A 19,854-nucleotide genomic window follows, 5' to 3' on the forward strand; every position below is an offset into this window, starting at 1 on the left:
ACTATGAAACCATGTGGAAAAGTTGCTAGACTTGGTATCATGAAGACTGGGTTTCAAATACTGCTTCAGACATTTACAAGCTATATGTTTCTAGATAAGTCAAATAAGTTCTGTCAGCCTGTTTCATAAAACTGGGACAACAATAGCACCTACCTCACAAGAGTGTGTGAGGATCAAATGAGATAACATGTATGCATTGTAAACATTAAAGTGCTTTGTAAATATTAACTACTGTTATTGTTAGAGCAACTAGTGGTGCAGTAGATAGAATACCAATGCTGGAGTCAGAAAGATTCAATCTTTGTGAGTTATAATCTGGCTTCAGTACTCTGGGCAAGTCACTTAGCATTATATACCTCAGTTTCCTCATTTGTAAAATGAACTGGAGAAGGAAATGGGGCATACTCCAGTATCTTTGCCAAGAAAACCCTAAATGGGGGTTACAAAGAGTTGAACATGACTCAACAACAACAAAATTATTATTGTTCTTAAATTCACAATAAATTTTTTTTAAATCTAATAACTATTGCAAATCACCTTAATCATTTCTATAGAAAGGCAATAAGAAAAATGTAATTAAGGATACTGTGCTGTCATTTCAGTTACATCTGATTCATTATGACCCCATTTTGGAGTTTTCTTAACAGAAATACTGAAGTGATTTGTCATTTCCTTTACCAGCTCATTTGACAGATGAGTAAACTGAGGCAAAGAGGGTTAAGTGACTTACCCAGGGTCACAAATCTTGATAAGTGTCTGAGACAAGATTTGAACTCAGAAAGAGGAACCTTCTTGACTTCAAGCACTACTCCATATGCTATATCATGTAATTGCCCTAGTTAAAGATATACAGATCAAGTAATCAATATATTTATTAAGTACCTATAATTTGAAAGATATTCTGCTAGCCATTACAAGGGATACAAAGAAAAATCAGAAATGGTCCCTGTTCTCAAAGAGCTTATAATCTAACTGGGGAGTTAAGAAACATTTCACACACAGACACACAAAAAAGATAGCTCATACATAACATACTAATGTTATGGATGCCCTTTGAATGGTACACATCGGACACTATAGGAACTCTGTGTAAAAATAAAAAAGAGAACTTGAGGTAGTCAGGGAAGGCTTCATGGAAGAGCTGTGACTGGAGATGATTCTTGAAGGATGGGTAGAAGTCAAATGGGTGGACAGGAGGGATGAGGAGATTCCAGGCAGGAAAATAATAAATAAAAAGAGAGGCAGCAATACCCAAGGCGTTTTCAAGGGAGAGTGGGTGGATCAATCTGGCTGGAACAAAGGCTTTATTTAGGGGAGGATTGGAGATAAGGTTAGAATGATCTTCCCTCAACAATCAGCTTCATTTCCTAGTACAAGATAACATTGCAACATTACCTTTCTACTGCTTGTTGTATCCTCCTCATCCAGTTATTACGCTCTTCCTTAGAATTGGTATGAATTTCATACATCTCAGGGCCAGCAGATGAAGCACTGATGAGAAACATCCCTCTTTCCTCATTGGCTACTTCTCTAGCAATCAGCTTTTGAAGGGAGATAACAGATGGCTTCTGGTCCTAAGTAAAATGAAAAGAAATCTAAATAAAATAATGTCACTTCCAGAGGCAATTGTTTCATCTAAATGCCTATTGCTAAAGATATTAACAGAGAAGAAGTTCTCAGACTTTTTAATTTCAGGACCTCTTTAAATTTTTAGAAATTGTTAAAGACTCCCAAAGAACTTTTGTTTATGAGGTTCTATCTATTAACATTTGCCCTTTTAGAAATCAAGGCATTTTAATATCAATGATACTAATTAATGGATAATAATTAATAATAAAATATTAATAGTTTTTATTATGCAAATAAATTTGGCCTTACAGAACTCTTGAAATAATCTTTTGACAACTCTGGTGATCCTGACCAGGACCAGTTGAGGATCATTTATAAAAACTAAGTTATTCATATAAGTAGATATCAGTCATAGAAATGAAAAATTCCACAAAATTCTCTTAAATCATGAGGTTCAGTCTATAACACACTATCCTCTAACTCATCAACATTTTACCAGCTTCATTAACATGTAGCTAAATTGAATGGTGTACATTTAAATTTGTTTTATTTTCTTTATTTAATCTGTCATGGAAATGTTAGCTGAGCAATATAAGAAAAGTGTAATGAAAAAAAAAAAGACAAGAGAAATGGGTAAATTAGTTTGTGAAAACTCACTACTCAGCTATTTTTTTCCCATTCAAACAAAATAAATCTTAGAAAATAATCTACAATACTCAAATTTTCTCACTTTCTTATCCATTTCTTCATTCTAAGAGGCATATAAACTAGATCATAAAGACTGCATCAAACATCATTTTCTTAGATAAAGCTCTCATTAACACAAGTATAAAACATGACATCAAATTTTAGATAAAACCTCATCCAATGTAAAACCTTTAAATAGATTGTTGACAGCTGAGTAGTACAATAGATAGAGCTCTGGATCTTAACTTCAACTCAAAGGAGGTCTTAACTTAATAACTCTGTGATCCAGGGTAAGTCACCTAATCTACCTCCCTCAATTTCCTCAGCTATAAAATGGAGAGCATCTACCATGGTTATAAGTAGCAAATGAGATAATGCAATTATCATTTCCACATGATGGGAGTTAAAGGCATGGTGTTTCAGTGATCTGGAAAATCCATGTAAAATTTTTTGGCCTTCTCTTTATACCAGAGAAAAAGCCTGAATTGTGTTATTAAAAGATAAAATATGTTGATATCAGACAATATTATATATATATATTATGTACATGCAGTTTTGAGTTTCTAAACTTTCTCTGTCAATAGCTAGCCTTTGTGTGTTGTCTACAACTTCTATAAAACTCCAAAAACATTTTCAGCTAATTTGTTTTGCCAAGCCACAATATATCAAAACTGCAATGGGGAAAGTCATGATGTGAAAAGTATACATGTATTTGTAAAGTCCTTTGAACCATTCCAAACACATAGTAGGTGCTTAATAAATGCTTGTTTTTTCTTTCCTTCCTTCTTCCCTCTCGCCCAATCTAATCCTGAACATTAAATTTTATCCAAAAAACCCTCTAAAGTAATCTTATAATATAGCTGCTGTAATTTAAAAATCTCTCCCCAAACACAAAATTTATAGTGTTTTACATGTTCAAATTTTCCAAATACATTTTATCTATTGTCTTCGGTAGTAAAATGACCAAATATGAGTTGCTAGCAAACTGAAATTAGTTTTCTAATCTGTTGCTTTTTTCATTTTGTAAATATTCTAAATTTATAGCTATCATTGGCATCTCTCACTCTCAAATCAGGACAGCCATTTGTATGTTTCAGGTGCAATACTTTTGAAAATAGTAGACTTATCTAATTAATCATATTTGAACTGATACTATCTTTTTATAAATGACTTTTTAAATCCTCCCAACTCCACATGGAAAATTGCAGAGGTAGAATTCTCGGACATCAATCCAAATCAACAAAAGGCCTGAAATGATTTGGGAGCAGTCAAAAGAAATTATCAGGGAATCAGAAGAAAAGATAAATTAAGAGCAAAAACAACCATCTCCCTCTCTCCCTCCCCTGCCAATAAAAAGTATTCAAAGGTAATCCATTGACCATTTGGGAAGAGCTATCAAGGTAGATGAAAGAGGCATGTCTAATGTCTTTGTTCTTGAGTATGTGGGTCCTTGAGCCATATTTGGAGGCAGTATTTATACAGGATCTATCACCAGATCAGAAGATCTGCATTCAAGCCCGAGCTTTGATATATATTAATGTGATGATCAGGATCAACATGTTACTCTGCCGGACATCCATAATTTTCTCATCCATAAAATATTGAGGTTGAATAAATTGGTTCTTAATTTTTTTCTTTTTTTCATGGACCCCTTTAGCCATATGATGAAATCTACGGACACCTTCTCATAATAATGTCTAAACATATAAAATACATAAGATTACAGAGGAAAGCAATCATATTGATATAGTTACTCTCTTTCACTTATATACATAGAGATAGATGAAAATAGATATGGATAGAGATGAAATTAGGCAAATAGATAAACATAGAGAAATGGAGATGGAAGAAGGAAGGAAGGAAGGGAGGAAGGGAGGAAGGGAGGAAGGAAGGAAGGAAGGGAGGAAGGAAGGGAGGAAGGAAGGAAGGAAGGAAGGGGAGGAAGGAAGGAAGGAAGGATGAGAGGAAGAAAGGAAGGAAGGAAGGGAGGAAGGAGGGAGGGAGGAAGGGAGGAAGGAGGGAGGGAGGAAGGAAGGAAGGAAGGAAGGAAGAGGAGGGAGGGAGGGAGGGAGAGAGGGAAGGAAGGAAGGAAGGAAGGAAGGAAGGAAGGAAGGAAGGAAGGAAGGAAGGAAGGAAGGAAGGAAGGAAGGAAGGAAGGAGACAAAGAGGGAGGAGGTCACAGACCCCAGGTTAAAAACCTCTAGATTCTTTTTTTTAATATTTTATTTTTCCCAGTTACATGTAAAACAGTTTTTACTTTAAAAAAAACTTTTAGGATTCCAGATTCTCTCCCTTCTTCCCTCATACCCTACACATTTCATAAAAGTCATGTTATGAAAGAAAACATAGATCTCCTCCTACCCGCCCCTAAAAAAACCTTCAGGAAAAATAAAATTGTGTTTTTTTAAAGTATTCTTCAATCTTTTTTCAGGCACAATCAGTTCTTTCTTTGGGTATGGATAGCATTTTTCATCATAAGTCCTTCAGAGAAGTCTTGAATCATCTTGTATTATAGGAAAGTTGTTCATAGCTTATCATCCCCCAACATTGCTGTTACTTTGTACATAGTACATTTCATTTTGCATGAGCTCATAGAGAACATTCCAGGTTTTTCTAAAAACATCCTCCTCATCATTTCTTATAGAAGAATAGTATTCCATTATAATCGCATACCACAATTTATTCAGCAATTCCGCAATTGATGAGCATCCCCTCAATGTCCAACTCTTTTTCCTGAGAAAAGAGCCGCTATACATATTTTTGTATATGTAAGTCTTTCCCCCTTTTTAAATCTCTTTTGGGACACATGCCTAGAAGTAAATCTCTGGATTCTTAAGGTCCAACTAGCTTAGACATTCTGTGAATATAAGAATTATAATGATTATAATTACATAGCTGAGCACTAGATTTTCACTATAAAGTTACCCTTAAGATTCTTGGCATGAAAGTTCCTTATGGAAGAGTTTGTCTTACAAAGAAATCTTTTGGTTCATTACTCAAATTAATCCCCTTTGGATGAGATCCAAGCTAAGAGGATAGCAAGAATGACTGCTGCAAATTCAATCTTCTCTATGGTCTTTACAAAATGCAAGAAAAATATTGAACTCATCACCAAATATTAAAGCAAATGTTATTAAATATAAAGCATATTGATATTGTTTGGAAAAGCTCGACAAGGTCTTCATAAAAGATTTTTACTTTTTCATCTTCACCAACGGATATTGTAACATAAGCTACAATTATCTTCATGATAATAATGGGGGTTATACTTTGTGTGTAAAGCCTCCTGATGCCTGGGGAATCCCTCCTGAGCAGGAAAAGGTTGAGTATGAGCCCAAAGACGGAGCATGTTTTTGTCTTCCAAACAACTTTGCCTAACTTACAAAGGCTTGGGATCAAAGGATTGGCCTTCGAGAATTTTACTTGAACATAAGGGAAACACAGAAGCATCTTTCCAGAAATGAAAAGGTCATGATCTGTATTAGTGGTCAGTATTCCACAAAGAATGAAATGCCATTTTATATCAAGAAAAGATCCTTTATAATTGAAGTCTATTCATCCTTTTAATTAAGAAACCATGAATTAAGAAATTAGTAAGAAGACCACAATGTTATTTAATGGATTTATGATCTTCTGTACTCCCACTGTACCTTCTTAGCTATAAGATTCTCATCCATATCTTACACTAAGTCCTACATAGAAGATCTACCTAAATTATACTAGGAAATCATTCTGGGGTTCTTTTAATACTGCAAGGTTACCAATGTAGCACATGAGATAACTATTTTTGAATCTCACTTTCAATTTTATTTACAACTTACCTGCACTGGATATATTTTATGTCACTTCTCATCATGTCATTTTTGTGTATAAATTCAACTTACTTTTTATACCCACCATGAATACTTCCATTGGCCTTTCAGTTACTTTTGATTTCAATTCTGCAGAGACTCTAGTATTTGATGATTTACACTCAGATGACAATACTGTGGGAATATGGGTTTTAAGGAGATAGGTTCTTAAAAAATCACAGACTGGGATTACTGAAAGTATGGGACAATTTCCCAAATGCAAAGCAATCCAAATCCTTCAGCTTGACCCAATTCTGGTTCCATCTGCAACAACCCATCTGAAATAGACATATATATATTGAAAGACTAACTTGACAGGCTGTCGATAGAGTTATATATTGCAGTCTATGCAATATGCATTTTATATCCATTTTGTTTTTCCAGTGTGGATAATTACACAATCTATTTTGTGCTGCCATGGATTTAACTGAGGATTCTTTGTAGTATTCTGGGGTTGAATGCAATTAGTACAATGTCATCTATCAAGATAAACATTTGGATAATCTCACTACCAATAATAAGTCCTTCTATTTGAACTGTACATGAGACAGTTAGAAAGATGTATGTGATGATGAATTATTCATAATGTATATATGTGTGTGCATATATGCATATGCATATACATATGTGCATATAAAACACTCAAGTTTCTGAGTAGACTACAAGCCTTTTAATATTCTTTATCTCAATCCATATTTTTCAAAATTGTTTTATGACATTTTCTCCTGTTCCTACCTTTGCATTGACATTATTAAATATGAGTATATATTGACCTAGTTGAGAGAAGTTTGTCAAGGTCTTTATAAACCATCTTTACCAATGGATGTTGGTAAATAAGGTATAATTATCTTCATGATAATCTTATAATCATATACATCATAAAGATGGTAAAGCAATAAATTCAACTGCCACATGGAATCAGATATTTTGCTACCTTTGGGAAGAGTCAGTTAGTCAACTAACATTCTTTAATTACCTATTATGATTATTAATAAATTAGAGGAACACAGGATAGTTTACCTCTCAGACCTGTGGAAGGGGAAGGACTTTATGACCAAAGCAGAACTAGAGATCATTACTGATCACAAAATAGAAAATTTCGATTATACCAAACTGAAAAGTTTTTGTACATACAAAACTAATGCAGACAAGATTAGAAGGGAAGCAATAAACTGGGAAAATATTTTTACAGTCAAAGGTTCTGATAAAGGCCTCATTTCCAAAATATATAGAGAATTAACTCTAATTTATAAAAAATCAAGCCATTCTCCAATTGAAAAATGGTCAAAGGATATGAACAGACAATTCTCAGATGAAGAAATTGAAACTATTTCTAGTCATATGAAAAGATGCTCCAAGTCATTATTAATCAGAGAAATGCAAATTAAGACAACTCTAAGATACCACTACACACCTGTCAGATTGGCTAAGATGACAGGAAAAAATAATGATGATTGTTGGAGGGGATGTGGGAAAACTGGGACATTGATGCATTGTTGGTGGAGTTGTGAACGAATCCAACCATTTTGGAGAGTAGTTTGGAACTATGCTCAAAAAGTTATCAAACTGTGCATACCCTTTGATCCAGCAGTGTTACTACTGGGCTTATATCCCAAAGAGATTATAAAGAAGGGAAAGGGACCTGTATGTGCACGAATGTTTGTGGCAGCCCTTTTTGTAGTGGCTAGAAACTGGAAACTGAATGGATGTCCATCAGTTGGAGAATGGCTGAATAAATTGTGGTATATGAATATTATGGAATATTACTGTTCTGTAAGAAATGACCAACAGGATGATTTCAGAAAGGCCTGGAGAGACTTACACGAACTGATGCTGAGTGAAATGAGCAGGACCAGGAGATCATTATATACTTCAACAACAATACTATATGATGACCAGTTCTGATGGACCTGGCCATCCTCAGCAACGAGATCAACCAAATCATTTCCAATGGAGCAGTAATGAACTGAACCAACTATGCCCAGAGAAAGAACTTTGGGAGATAACTAAAAACCATTACATTGAATTCCCAATCCCTATATTTATGCCCACCTGCATTTTTGATTTCCTTCACAAGCTAATTGTACAATATTTCAGAGTCTGATTCTTTTTGTACAGCAAAATAATGTTTTGGTCATGTATACTTATTGTGTATCTAATTTATATTTTAATGTATTTAACATCTACTGGTCATCCTGCCATCTAGGGGAGGGGGTGGGGGATAAGAGGTGAAAAATTGGAACAAGAGGTTTGGCAATTGTTAACGCTGTAAAGTTATCCAAGCATATAACCTGTAAATAAAAGGCTATTAAATAAATAAAAAAAATTACCTATTATGTATCAGGAACTGTACTAAGCTTCTGGAAGATAAAGGAAAATATAAACAGTTCCTGTTCCCAAGGAGCTTACAGGGCAATAAAAGAAATAGCTTGCAAATAACTATGCATAAATAAGGATAACTTATGACTTAACAGTTGAAATTAGGGGTATTCTTAGAGGGAAGGCATTAGGACTGAATGAGAGGAAGCAAAGAGAAACTAACTCTGTCAACTTTTCTCTTCTTCTCTTTGAGATGAACCAATGAACTCCTCTTCCATTTGACTAACACTTCTTTGTGCATTCTGGTTTCATTTATAGTGCCATGAATGAAATTCAATAAAGGTCATCTGAGGCACATATTCTCTGAACAAGATAATAGTTTATTAGCAAGAGAAGAGCCCACCAATAGAGTGGGTTAATGGCCAAAGACTCCTGGATCAAGATGCAACTCCTTTTTATAAGTAAAAAGCAAAGAACAGAATAGGGTAGATGAATAAATAATACAATTGGTTACAGATTTGGCAGTGTCATAAGGATGAGAACAATATGATTGGTTACAGAGTTAACATGAAGGAATAATGATTGGTTGGAAAATGGAAATCAGGGACTGGCAATAAACCCCTCCTTGTCTCCTGTGACTAGAAATGTACATTGTTTGAGTCCGCCTGCAAGGTTAGAGATAGTAGATCAGACTTCTTTGGATAGCAAAGCGGACAGCCTTGAAGAACAGCTTGGTTATGTAAAGATATCAGGCGCACTCCCTGGTGTCTACCAAAATTTCCCACAGATAACAGACTTCCTTGAGGCAAGACTAGACCAGTGATTAGAGGGAAAATTGGATTTCTAAACTTAACTCATTACAGGCAAGCTGACTTTCCGAACTAAGTTCAGAGACAAAGAATCACAATTTAAGCTGTCACAAGACAAAACCTTTGACTGTAAATAGGATCAACTTTTTAAAATGATATAGGATTAATTTACTCTTCTCAGTAGTAAAAATGCAAATAAGGTCCAGTTTCTCCAGCAAATGTCATCTCCACTGGTTGTGGACAAAGATTATGAATTAAGAATGCCACAGGTTAAATTAATGTTTATTTACAAATTAAGAATATTCTGACCCTTAGAATCTCCTGACAACTCTGATTTTATACCATTTTGCTCTTCCATCATCATCCTAGAAGTGAAAATGTTGTCCCACCACACAGAAGCATTTTGTATTTTTGTCCATTTCATGGGTCACAATACCCTACACTCTTCCCAACAAATAACCATTTGGGTTTTGGCCAGGTTAGTCCTCAGAAAGCAGATAGATCCAGCCTAAGGCCAAGGTTAAATTCTTTTAAGCTTGAAAGACATTTTAGAGCTTGCATTTCATTGTCATAGACCCAGAGTTCTTTCCATGGTAAGGTCACTAGGTGAAGACTTTGTGCTGTGTTAGAATTTTGTTGTTTATTTTTTTGCTTTGTTTTACTTTTTGGCCCAGACCTATGATTTCATGAATGTGGACAGATCCTAGTGTTGAAATTCTTTCTATCAACATACAAAATAGTAACTCCTCTGAAACTTAGAATCTTAGAAATCTGCCTAGATCATTGAGAATTTAAATGGCTTACCATGGTCACTCAGTTAATATATACAAACTTAGGATCTTCTAACTATAAAACTTGGTCTCTTCATTAGATGATGCTACCTCTCATAGAATTTTTTTGAAATTTTGACTGACATGGCTAAATTGCACAAATCTTACTTTGGATACCAGCAAATCCCACTCTGGAAACACTTTAATTCACAGATATCTTTAATTAAAGACTAAGGATTTATATAAATGAACAATTGATTAACCTCAACATTAAATTTGCCTCAACCTTATTAAATATGTTGGGACTTTGATGGGAGAAGTTTGTCAAGGTTTTTGCACACTATTTCTACTTATTCATCCTTACCAATGGATGTTGGTAAATAAGGTATAATTATCTTCATAATAATCTTATAATCATATTCAATAAATTCAGCTGCCCTATGAAATGAGATTTTTTTGCTGCCTTTGGGAAGAGTCAGTCAACTAGTATTCTTTAATTATATACCATGTGCCAGATACTGTGCTGAGCTTCTGTGCTCAGATAAAAAATAAACAGTCCCTGTAATCCAGGACCTTACAGATTATAAAAGAAATAGCATGCAAACAATAATGCATAAATAAGAATAACTTATGATTTATAGTTAAAATTGGGAGTATTCTCAACAATGACATACTGTCTTATATATATATAATCAATAACCATATAGTTTTTGCGTGTATGTGAAGTCTGTCTTTCCTATTATGGCTCTAGGCTTTGTTTATACAGCCTATGGTTTGTTTTTTTGTCTCATGAGCCATGTGACTCCTATGCTCAAAAAAAATCATCCCTTCTCATTAATGCATTTCCAAGTTGGTCTGCTAATTATTTCCAGAATTCCACAGCTATACCACATGTAAAGTTCAACTGGATTCATTGTGTCTTTATAACATTTCTTCAGGTCACTACATAAAATAACCTAGAACATAAAATGTGATCCCAGGTCAAAATATTAATCCATCTAAGTACAATATTCTATGTAAGAAGTATTTTGGGGGCTTCATGATGACTATAACCTTGTAAAAAGTAAAGAATCCTTAATTTAAATCATTTTTACAAAAAAACAAGGGAACAAAAGAAATCAAGAAGAAAAGAAATAAAGGGGGAAATGGAGTTTTCAATTGGAACCCTTCTTCTTGGATGTTCTAATATTATAAGAATTTCCTAGAAAAATTAAGATTTAATCAGATAATTAGTTTTTTAGTATGTCTCCTTTACATAGCAAAACTGTTTCTTTGAGATGACTTCTTCATGAATGAGTGCATATAGGCTATCATCTACTCATGAATATAGAAAAGGGTACAAGGAATAGTAAAACCTCAGCTACTCATGACAGAAGTGGGTGACTGAAATATCACAGGAGGCCATTACTGAAGAACAAGACTATTCCTGACTATTAACTGTTACCATCAATTATTTAAATACTAAACAAATGACATGCTTATGTAACCTATAATATGATCTACAAAATGATTAAGAAATTTATATGCAACCAGTGATAAAGATGAAATTGCTACTTCAAGAATAACGTTGCTCATAGATGACCATGCAATTTAGTATTTAATAAACCTAAAGATCCAAGCTTTGGGAACAAGAACTCACCATTTGAAAAGAAAATTGATGAAGAAAACTGGAAAGCACTTTGGCAAGACAGAAACCAATATTTCACACCATATACCAAAATAAAATGAAAATGTATAAATTATTTAGACATAATAGAGGACTATAGAAAAATTTATCTTTCAGATCTAAAGAAAAGAGAAGAATTTATGATAAACAATAGATAAAAACTATCATGGGAAGTAAAATGGATAATTTTGATTACATGATAAAACGTTTTTTTCACAAATAAAACCAATTTAGCCAAAATTAGAAGGAAAACACAAAACAAGGATAATTTTTATAGAATATGCTCTGATAAATGCCAAATTGTTCAAATATATGAGCCATTAAAAAAAATAAGAACCATTTCTCCAATTGATAATTAGTCAAAAGACTTGTGAACAGGCAGTTTTCAGAAGAATCAATAATCACATGACAAAGTTCCCTAAATCACTGTTGATTAGAGAAGTACAAATTAAAGCAACTGAGAAATACTATCTCATTAGATTAGCTAAAATGAAAAAGAAAATGACAAATGCTGTAGGGGAATGTGGAAAAATAGGTAGCCTAATGTACTGTTAGTAGTGCTATGAATTATTCCAACCATTCTGGAGAACAACTTGGAACCATGCCCAAAAATCTATAAAACTGTGTATACTTGTTGACCCAGCAATACCACTACCAGATCTGTATTCCAAAGAGATTAAAGAAAAGGGAAAGGGACCTACTTGTACAAAAATATTTATAGTAACTCTTTTTGTGGTGGCAAAGAACTGGAAATTGAGAGGATGTCCATCATGGGGAATAGCTAAACAAATTGTAGTATGTGATTGTGACAGAATACTATTGTGCTATAAGAAATGATGAACAGGATGTTTTCATAAAAACCTGAGAAGACATATATGAAATAATTCAAAGTGAAGTGAACAGAACTACAACATTGTACACAGTAACAGTAATGCTTTAATAATGATCAGCTATAAAAAACTTAACTCACAGTGATAATACAATGATCCAATACAATTCCAATAAATAATAAAAAATCTTTCCAGAGAGAGAACTGATGAAGTATTTTTTTCATTTTTATTTTTTTGCAACACATTTAATATGTCTTGCATGACTTCACATGGATATTTGATATAGCATAGCTTATTTTCCTAATGGGTGGGAAAGAAATTGGAGGAAAGGATAACTTGGAACTCAAAATTTAAAAAAATGAATGAGGTAGACAGACAGAGAGATCGATAAAGGTATTTGGAGGAAAGGATAACTTGGAACTCAAAATTAAAAAAAAAGAATGAGGTAGACAGACAGAGAGATAGATAAAGGTATTTTTTAATAGTTTTTAGTTTCCTAAAATAACTAGTACTTGGTGGGCCTTTTGGAATGTAGTAACATATTGGATTAATGAAGCATTATCATTATCAATATCTTAATATCATCCATCTTCAAACATATTCTAATCTGAGAAGTTATATTGCAGCAAAGGCATAACTTCATCCTAAGACTTTGGTTATTCTGTCCTGCCATTTATCAGTAGAAATGGTATGTGGGTAACAGTGGAAAAAGAAGCTGAGTATGAAATCTGCAGCAAAGTCACATATCAGAGCCATCTCACTATTGTATAGTTCTTTAGCTAGACTTGATCCTTCCTGCTGCAATGACTGACAGTCTCTTGAGAAAGAGGCTAGTCTTTTTAATTCCAATTTCTAATTCCAATTCAAACCGACTAGTCAGTAAGTCATCAAGGCAACAAAATTTGGTGATAACTACGTTTTTTTTGCTTTAGAGAAAAACCTTTGCTAAGAGTTCATTATTATGTCGGTCTGGACCAGTGATTTTATCAGGAAAGGGAAGTTTCAGTGAAGAAACTTCCTTTATTAATGTGGATCAGCAAACATTCATCCAACCAATAAAAATTTATTAAAGCTTACTTTGAACAGGATTTATTAATTTTCTAGTTATGATGCCATTTTTTCATCCTGGTCTTCCTAAATCTTAGCACTGTACCTCATTCAAAAGAGAGATCTAAAAATTTGCTGAATTTGACCAGGCCCCCTCGATATCAGGTTTTTAAGAAACATGTAAAAAGGCAATTAGAATATGCTTTCTATGACAGAGGTTTATATACTCACAACTGCTGCAAAGATGTATTTCTGATCTTTTTCTTGTAAAAAGAGTAGCACATCAGTTAGAAGCAGAGCAAGGATATCTGTAAAGAAAACATTGATGGAATTTAATAAAGAATATAGCACAATTTTCTTTGTATAGTAAAATTCTGAAGTTTTAAAACTTAAAAAAAGCTTTCTAACTAAGCTTTATTATGAGTTTACAATAAATTATAATTAGGTGACTTTAAAGGTGGCTCCCATTAGTCATTTTTCTACTTAGAAGAAAAAAAACATTAAAATATTAACTAGTACAAAAAAAGTATTAATTTTTCAAAAAACACTATATTTATAAAAAGCAACAAATACTGGTGCTATGCTGAAATATGATGATTTTTTGTCTCAACAAAAATAAACCTAATATTAAATATTAAATTTAAAATATTGATGGATAGCTCCTGCATTTTAGATTATGAGTTTCACATTCCTAATAGTCATCAACTAAGGTAAAGCCTGTTCCTTTGTTTTCTGTTTCCCAGCTAAGCATTTCAGGGATATACATCATTAGCACAAGTTTTTTTTAAAGCAAATTTGAGTGATGGTTTATAAAAATTACTTTATTTATGAGAAAATTTACAAGAGAACACTTTGCTAAACAAAAAATACTCCTCTGGCAACAATTAACCTGATTTTTGTAACTCTAATTCCTACCACATATTTATTTCAACATTCTACAAGATGTGAAATTTCATCTATAGAAGTACTTGTCCCATCAATGCAGAGCTCTGCTTCTGTTTAAGTTTCTCAAATACTTTCAAATTTATAAAATGTGATTTTGTTTTGTAAGCTTAAAGTTATCACTTGGGAAAACAAACCACCATCCAAAGATCTCCCACTGGTGACATCTGACTGAGGTCATAACTTGAGCTTTCATACAAGTACATTTAAAACTACACCAGGTGTATGAACAGGTCACATTTTTCATTTAAAAATTCAGCCTTCTGTTAAATTAATAAGTCTAAGAGATGTTCAAGGAATTGGTGTGCAGAGACATTTTACCTTTGAATCGGCCTGTGGCAGTCTTCCAATAAACTAGACCATCATATAACAAAGTCCTTTCTTTACTTATCAGAGCTTGCTTCCTGAAAACGTGGCCATTTTTAAGCTTTGTATAAGTTTTGTTTTCTATTTTATTCAGGATCTCCAGCCATTTTTGCTTTTTCTCATACTCATTGACTTTTAAATCCACTGCTGCAATCATGTCCTTAATTAAGCAAAGAGCTTTGCACAAGTCTTTGTGTTCTTCAGTCCCTTCTGTACAAAGTCAAAAATAGACATTTTAAAATTAATCATCTCTGTCTAAGGAAAAACATTGTTCTCCAGTATTTTTAATCTAGTTAAAATATTATCTGATAGTTATGTTACCACAAAGAATATGGCAAATTCATAAAATATCTCCTGTTAATATCTTTGGGTCCCAAATTGAATCATTAGAACTTTAAAATATGATTTTGAAAGATTGCCATTGTTAACTTAAATAAAAATTTAAAATCATAAAAACATTATAAAGTATATGTACTACATAAATATATAATATTGTAAAAATAGAGATGCTAGTGAAGATTTTGAAGTCAATACTCTGAAGATTAGAAATAGACAATTGTTGATAAAATGGGAGATTGGATCTAGCCCTCCAAACACCTTCTACCTTTTCAAATCTTGTCCATTTTTAATTCTCAGCATTAACACATATGTCCTTTAATCTCAACAAAAGGTAGTACATATTAAGCCCACTCCTGGTCAGCTTCTTTTATTATTCCTAATAATAATGAGTCACATTTATAGAATATTTTATTGCTTAAGAAGTATTTCCCTCCTGTGATTCCTGTGAGGTACTACTAGAGCTTTAATTTCTGATTCATGAATTATGAACTGTTTTTGTCTGACTCATCTTGTAATTGTTGTTGTTCAGTCATATCAGTCATGTCTAACTCCTTGTGACCCTATAAAGGGTTTTTCTTGGCAAAAATATTATAGTGCTGTTTGCTTCTCCAGCTCATTTTACAGATGGGGAAACTGAGGCAAACCAGATTAAGGTGATTTGCCCAGAATCACACAACTAATAAATGTCCAAAGTCAAACTTATGTTTTGATAGATGAGTCTTCCTGATTCCAGGCCTGGCATCCTACCACTGTGCTATCCTTTGTAAATAAAGGGGTTGCTTCTTCCAGATATCATTCTGTTGGAATAAGCAGGCAGATCTTATCTTTTTACTATCTTAACCCAACATCGATCTGTTTGCTTTTCATACCACCCCACATACTGCAAATTCCTCAAAAGAAGGAATTATTTGTAGTTTTTTCCCGTTTATTCCCTAGCACCCAGGATCATGCCTTAAACACAGCAGGCCCTGAATAAATATTTGCTGAATAGACTCAAATGGAATGCTGCCCAAGATTCTAATTCATTGAGATCCTCAGTAACTTGCCCTTGGTTATTTAGTCGACTTCAAAATTCTTCAAGACCATTCACAATTTGAAATCATATTAACTTTTTTGATCTTATTATTTCTTTCCCTCTAAGCACCTACTATTAGTCCTTGTTCCTAAATATGAACTAATCTTCCCTCTCTCTAATTTAAATCTACCTCACCATCGTCACTATTTCTCCTGCCACCTAAGAGAATCCTTTCTTCAGGAGAAGATATTAGCATCACCTACTATGTAAATCTTTAAGTATGAGATAAAGGATATTATTGTTCATATTACTTGTATGTTATTGAAGAAGTGCAAAATAGACCACGAAAAACTGAAAAGACTAAGTTTCTGGGGCCCATGAAAATCTACTTTTGTCAAGGTAAGAGTTATGAGCATATGCAGCATCTTCTCTCCCCTTAAGGTTCTTTTACTTGTATGTGTTCTCACAGTTTAGATGTTTATTACCATTCCTCATGATATCAACAGTATATTATGCACTCAATAAACATTCATTAAATATCCACTATGTGAAGAACTGTATCAGAAATTGGGGGAGGGACAAAAAGTATATGGTCAAGGATTTCATGGAACTTCTAACATGGCACTATATAAGTATATTAAGGAATTGTAAAGTACTATGGGAAGCTAGGGGTAATGGAGTGCTTGAAGTGAAAAAGGGGATTCTTTCAGGAAAGGCTTCATGGTGCATTTGAGTTGGATTTACCAATCTAGGCTCAAAGATAGTCAGCTGGAAGAGGCCTTAAAGGTCATCTAAATGCCAAACCTTTCATTTATAAGATGAGGAAACTCAGGACCAGAGAGATGAAGTGTCTTGCCCAAGGTCACATAGGTAGTCAGTGATGGAGGTAGAACTTAAACCAAGGCGTTTCCCCAGTAGAATGAAAACTCTTTGAGTGCTTTTCCTTTCCTTGCTGAACTATATTTTTGTCTTTGTATCCCAGCATCTAGCCCTGTATCTGGTATATAATGTTTCATAAATACTTTATTTTTTCCCGTTGCTTTTAAAAATATATTATTTTTTGATCTTTTAAAAAAATTTAGTTCCAAATTTTCTCCCTTCCTCGAGCCACTCTCTCACCTATTGAAAAGCCAAGCAATATGATATCAGTTATAAATGTGAAATTATGCAAAACCTGAACTTGTTGATGTAAACCCATTCAAGGAGCCTGATACTTTTAAGTAGGTGTTAGGGAAACCAAGGGAAGAAGAGAAACAAGGCAATATGTATTTTTAAGTCTTACCATGTATCAAGTACTGTGCTAAACACTGAGAATACAAATATAGATATCCAGAAGGAAAGGATAATCACTTAAGCTTCAACCAAAGACATGTATTCTTCTACTCCTCATAGAGCGTGAACATGCTCTGAGAGCATCTGATCACAAATTCTAGCCATTCTTAGCTAGGCTGAAAAGGTTTATTCAATTAAAAGTCTAGCAATGGACTTGTATAAGAACCAACCGGCCACGTGATCCCAGCCTATACCAGAATTCTGACCATTACATGATAAGTTGTTTAGTATAGTTTTGTTTTGAGGAGTCTTTTTTTTGTCCAAAGAAACCCATTAAGACATGTAAAGATTATCATCTGTGCCAAAGAATAAAGTGCCCGAAGAATGAAACAGCTAATCTTAACTAGAAATGTAAGCATTTCACTCATATGCACGATTCCATGAACTGCTTTGCCAGAAGCTGCCCTTCATAACAACAGCTCTCTACCTCACATTTCAGCACGTGGGAGAGGTGAACTTTGGCAACAGCGGAAGGAACGGAATGGTTTAATAACTGGAGAGTGGGCTGGGGCAGAGGAAAGAGGAGGATTAAGGCAAACCAGATGCAAGAGTAAACTTGGTAGGGAAAAATCAAGGTCAGTGGAAATGAGGCACTAGACTCTTGGGGGAAAAAGGCTGATGTGGTCAAATCGGGGGTGTTTGGAATGTTGGCTCAGCATGTTAATCCCCCAATACTTGCCATACTAAATCCAAATGTGCAGGCTTTTATACTCTATACTTTGTGAATGACTTTGTAAACTAGAGACAGCAGGAATTTACATGCTTTCAAACTGTAATAAAATTTCAGAGGATGTAAAGAAGAAGGACAAACATTTGCTCCCAGAACTTGCCACTTACCCTTGGAGTACTGCAGTATTCTTTCTACTAAAACTGGGTATTTTGTGATGCGCTGAGTGACCAATAGAATACACTCAGGAATTCCACGCCGTCGAGCCAAAAGGTTACTATTACGTACCTGAAAATATACATAAGTTTATGTAAAGCACAAACTATTTTTTATTAATCTCTACATTTTGAGATTAATAATACAAGAAATCTATTATAACCAAGATAAATAAATCTTTGAATTGTAGGCATTAACTCAAATTTTAAAGAGTGCATTCATAGAATTCTCTAACATTATTCTCCCGATATCCCAGACTATGGCTCCATTCCCTGTCTATTACTTTACTACATATGTAATTAGGTATTAGAATACATATATGTAGAATAGAATATGTATTAGAATACAAGACTTTCAGGGAATTCTGTCATTTTTTACTTGTCTCCACCACTTAGTACAGAACACAGTAAATAGGCAACTAGGTGGCATAGTGGGTAGAGTGCCAATCCTGGAGTCAGGAAGACTTATCTTCCTGAGTTCAAATCTGGCCTCAGACATTAACTAGCTATGTGACCCTGGGCATGTCATTTAACCCTGTTTGTCTCAGTTTCCTCATCTGTAAAATGACTAGGAAAAGAAAATTAAAAAATGACTTCAGTATCTTTGCCAAGAAAATTCAAAATGGGGTCACAAGGAGTCAGAAAAAAACCTGAAAATGACTGAACAGCAAGAAGTATTTAATAAATGTCTTTTACTAATTTATTCACTGGAAATTTTGGAGGTTTTAATTTAGTTCATTATATTTCTAATTCAAGTAACAAAAATACAAATGCCTAAAAGCCATGGTGGATAACCATGAATAATTTTTATGGTTAGTTCTTCATTTGGCTCAGAATAATTTCATGTAATCATTTCTTTGAGCTGGAGCCTTCAGGTGATTAGCAATTTTAAAGGATCGAAAAGAGCTTTAAAAAGATAAGAAAAACAAAATTGAAATTTACATTTCGTGTTTCACTGAATCTTATTTCCTGTAGCTTTTGATTCAGCTCTAACTTCCGAGTCAACTTTAATTAAAGAAAAATGAGAAATCAGAGGCAGGACTCACTCTAAGATTATTGTATTTTTAGCTGTGCATGTACTGAATATTTATACTTCACCTCTTCTAAAGGAAGGTTTTTCCTTTAAAAACCTCAGGGTGCTCTTCATGCTATCAGAAGATAATCTATTAGAACTGAAATAGATCTTAAAGGTTATATAGTCTAACTTGATTATATTACAAATAACAAAACTGAAGCTAAGAATGGTTAATGATTTGTACAAAGTCATAAAAGTAAGGTTAGGCACCCACCCAAGCTCTCTGACTCCTGATTCAGTGTTCTTTCCATTGGGCCACACTGCTCAATCTTTAAATGAATCAAGGAGGAAGTGAAAAGGTTGAGGGAGAAAGTCTACTTGCTTTAGAGACTACTGTTCTAAACATAGTCTCTAA

The 19,854-nt window shown here is 33.8% G+C and overlaps 1 protein-coding gene across 7 annotated transcripts in view; it reads right to left on the bottom strand.

The window, feature by feature from the left end:
- The window catches only part of ARHGEF28 (Rho guanine nucleotide exchange factor 28), a 352,261-nt gene that overhangs the window by 68,077 nt on the left and 264,330 nt on the right, over positions 1–19,854 (bottom strand). For all 7 annotated transcript variants that reach the window (XM_031966506.1, XM_031966499.1, XM_031966513.1 and 4 more), the window contains 4 exons: positions 18,380–18,497; positions 14,812–15,066; positions 13,780–13,856; positions 1,396–1,574 (listed from right to left, as the gene is read on the bottom strand). In XM_031966506.1, coding sequence (XP_031822366.1) covers positions 1,396–1,574; positions 13,780–13,856; positions 14,812–15,066; positions 18,380–18,497 — 629 coding nt within the window. The remainder of the gene's footprint in view (positions 1–1,395; positions 1,575–13,779; positions 13,857–14,811; positions 15,067–18,379; positions 18,498–19,854) is intronic.

This window comes from Sarcophilus harrisii, chromosome 1, assembly GCF_902635505.1.
Source record: "Sarcophilus harrisii chromosome 1, mSarHar1.11, whole genome shotgun sequence".
NCBI lineage: Eukaryota > Metazoa > Chordata > Mammalia > Dasyuromorphia > Dasyuridae > Sarcophilus > Sarcophilus harrisii.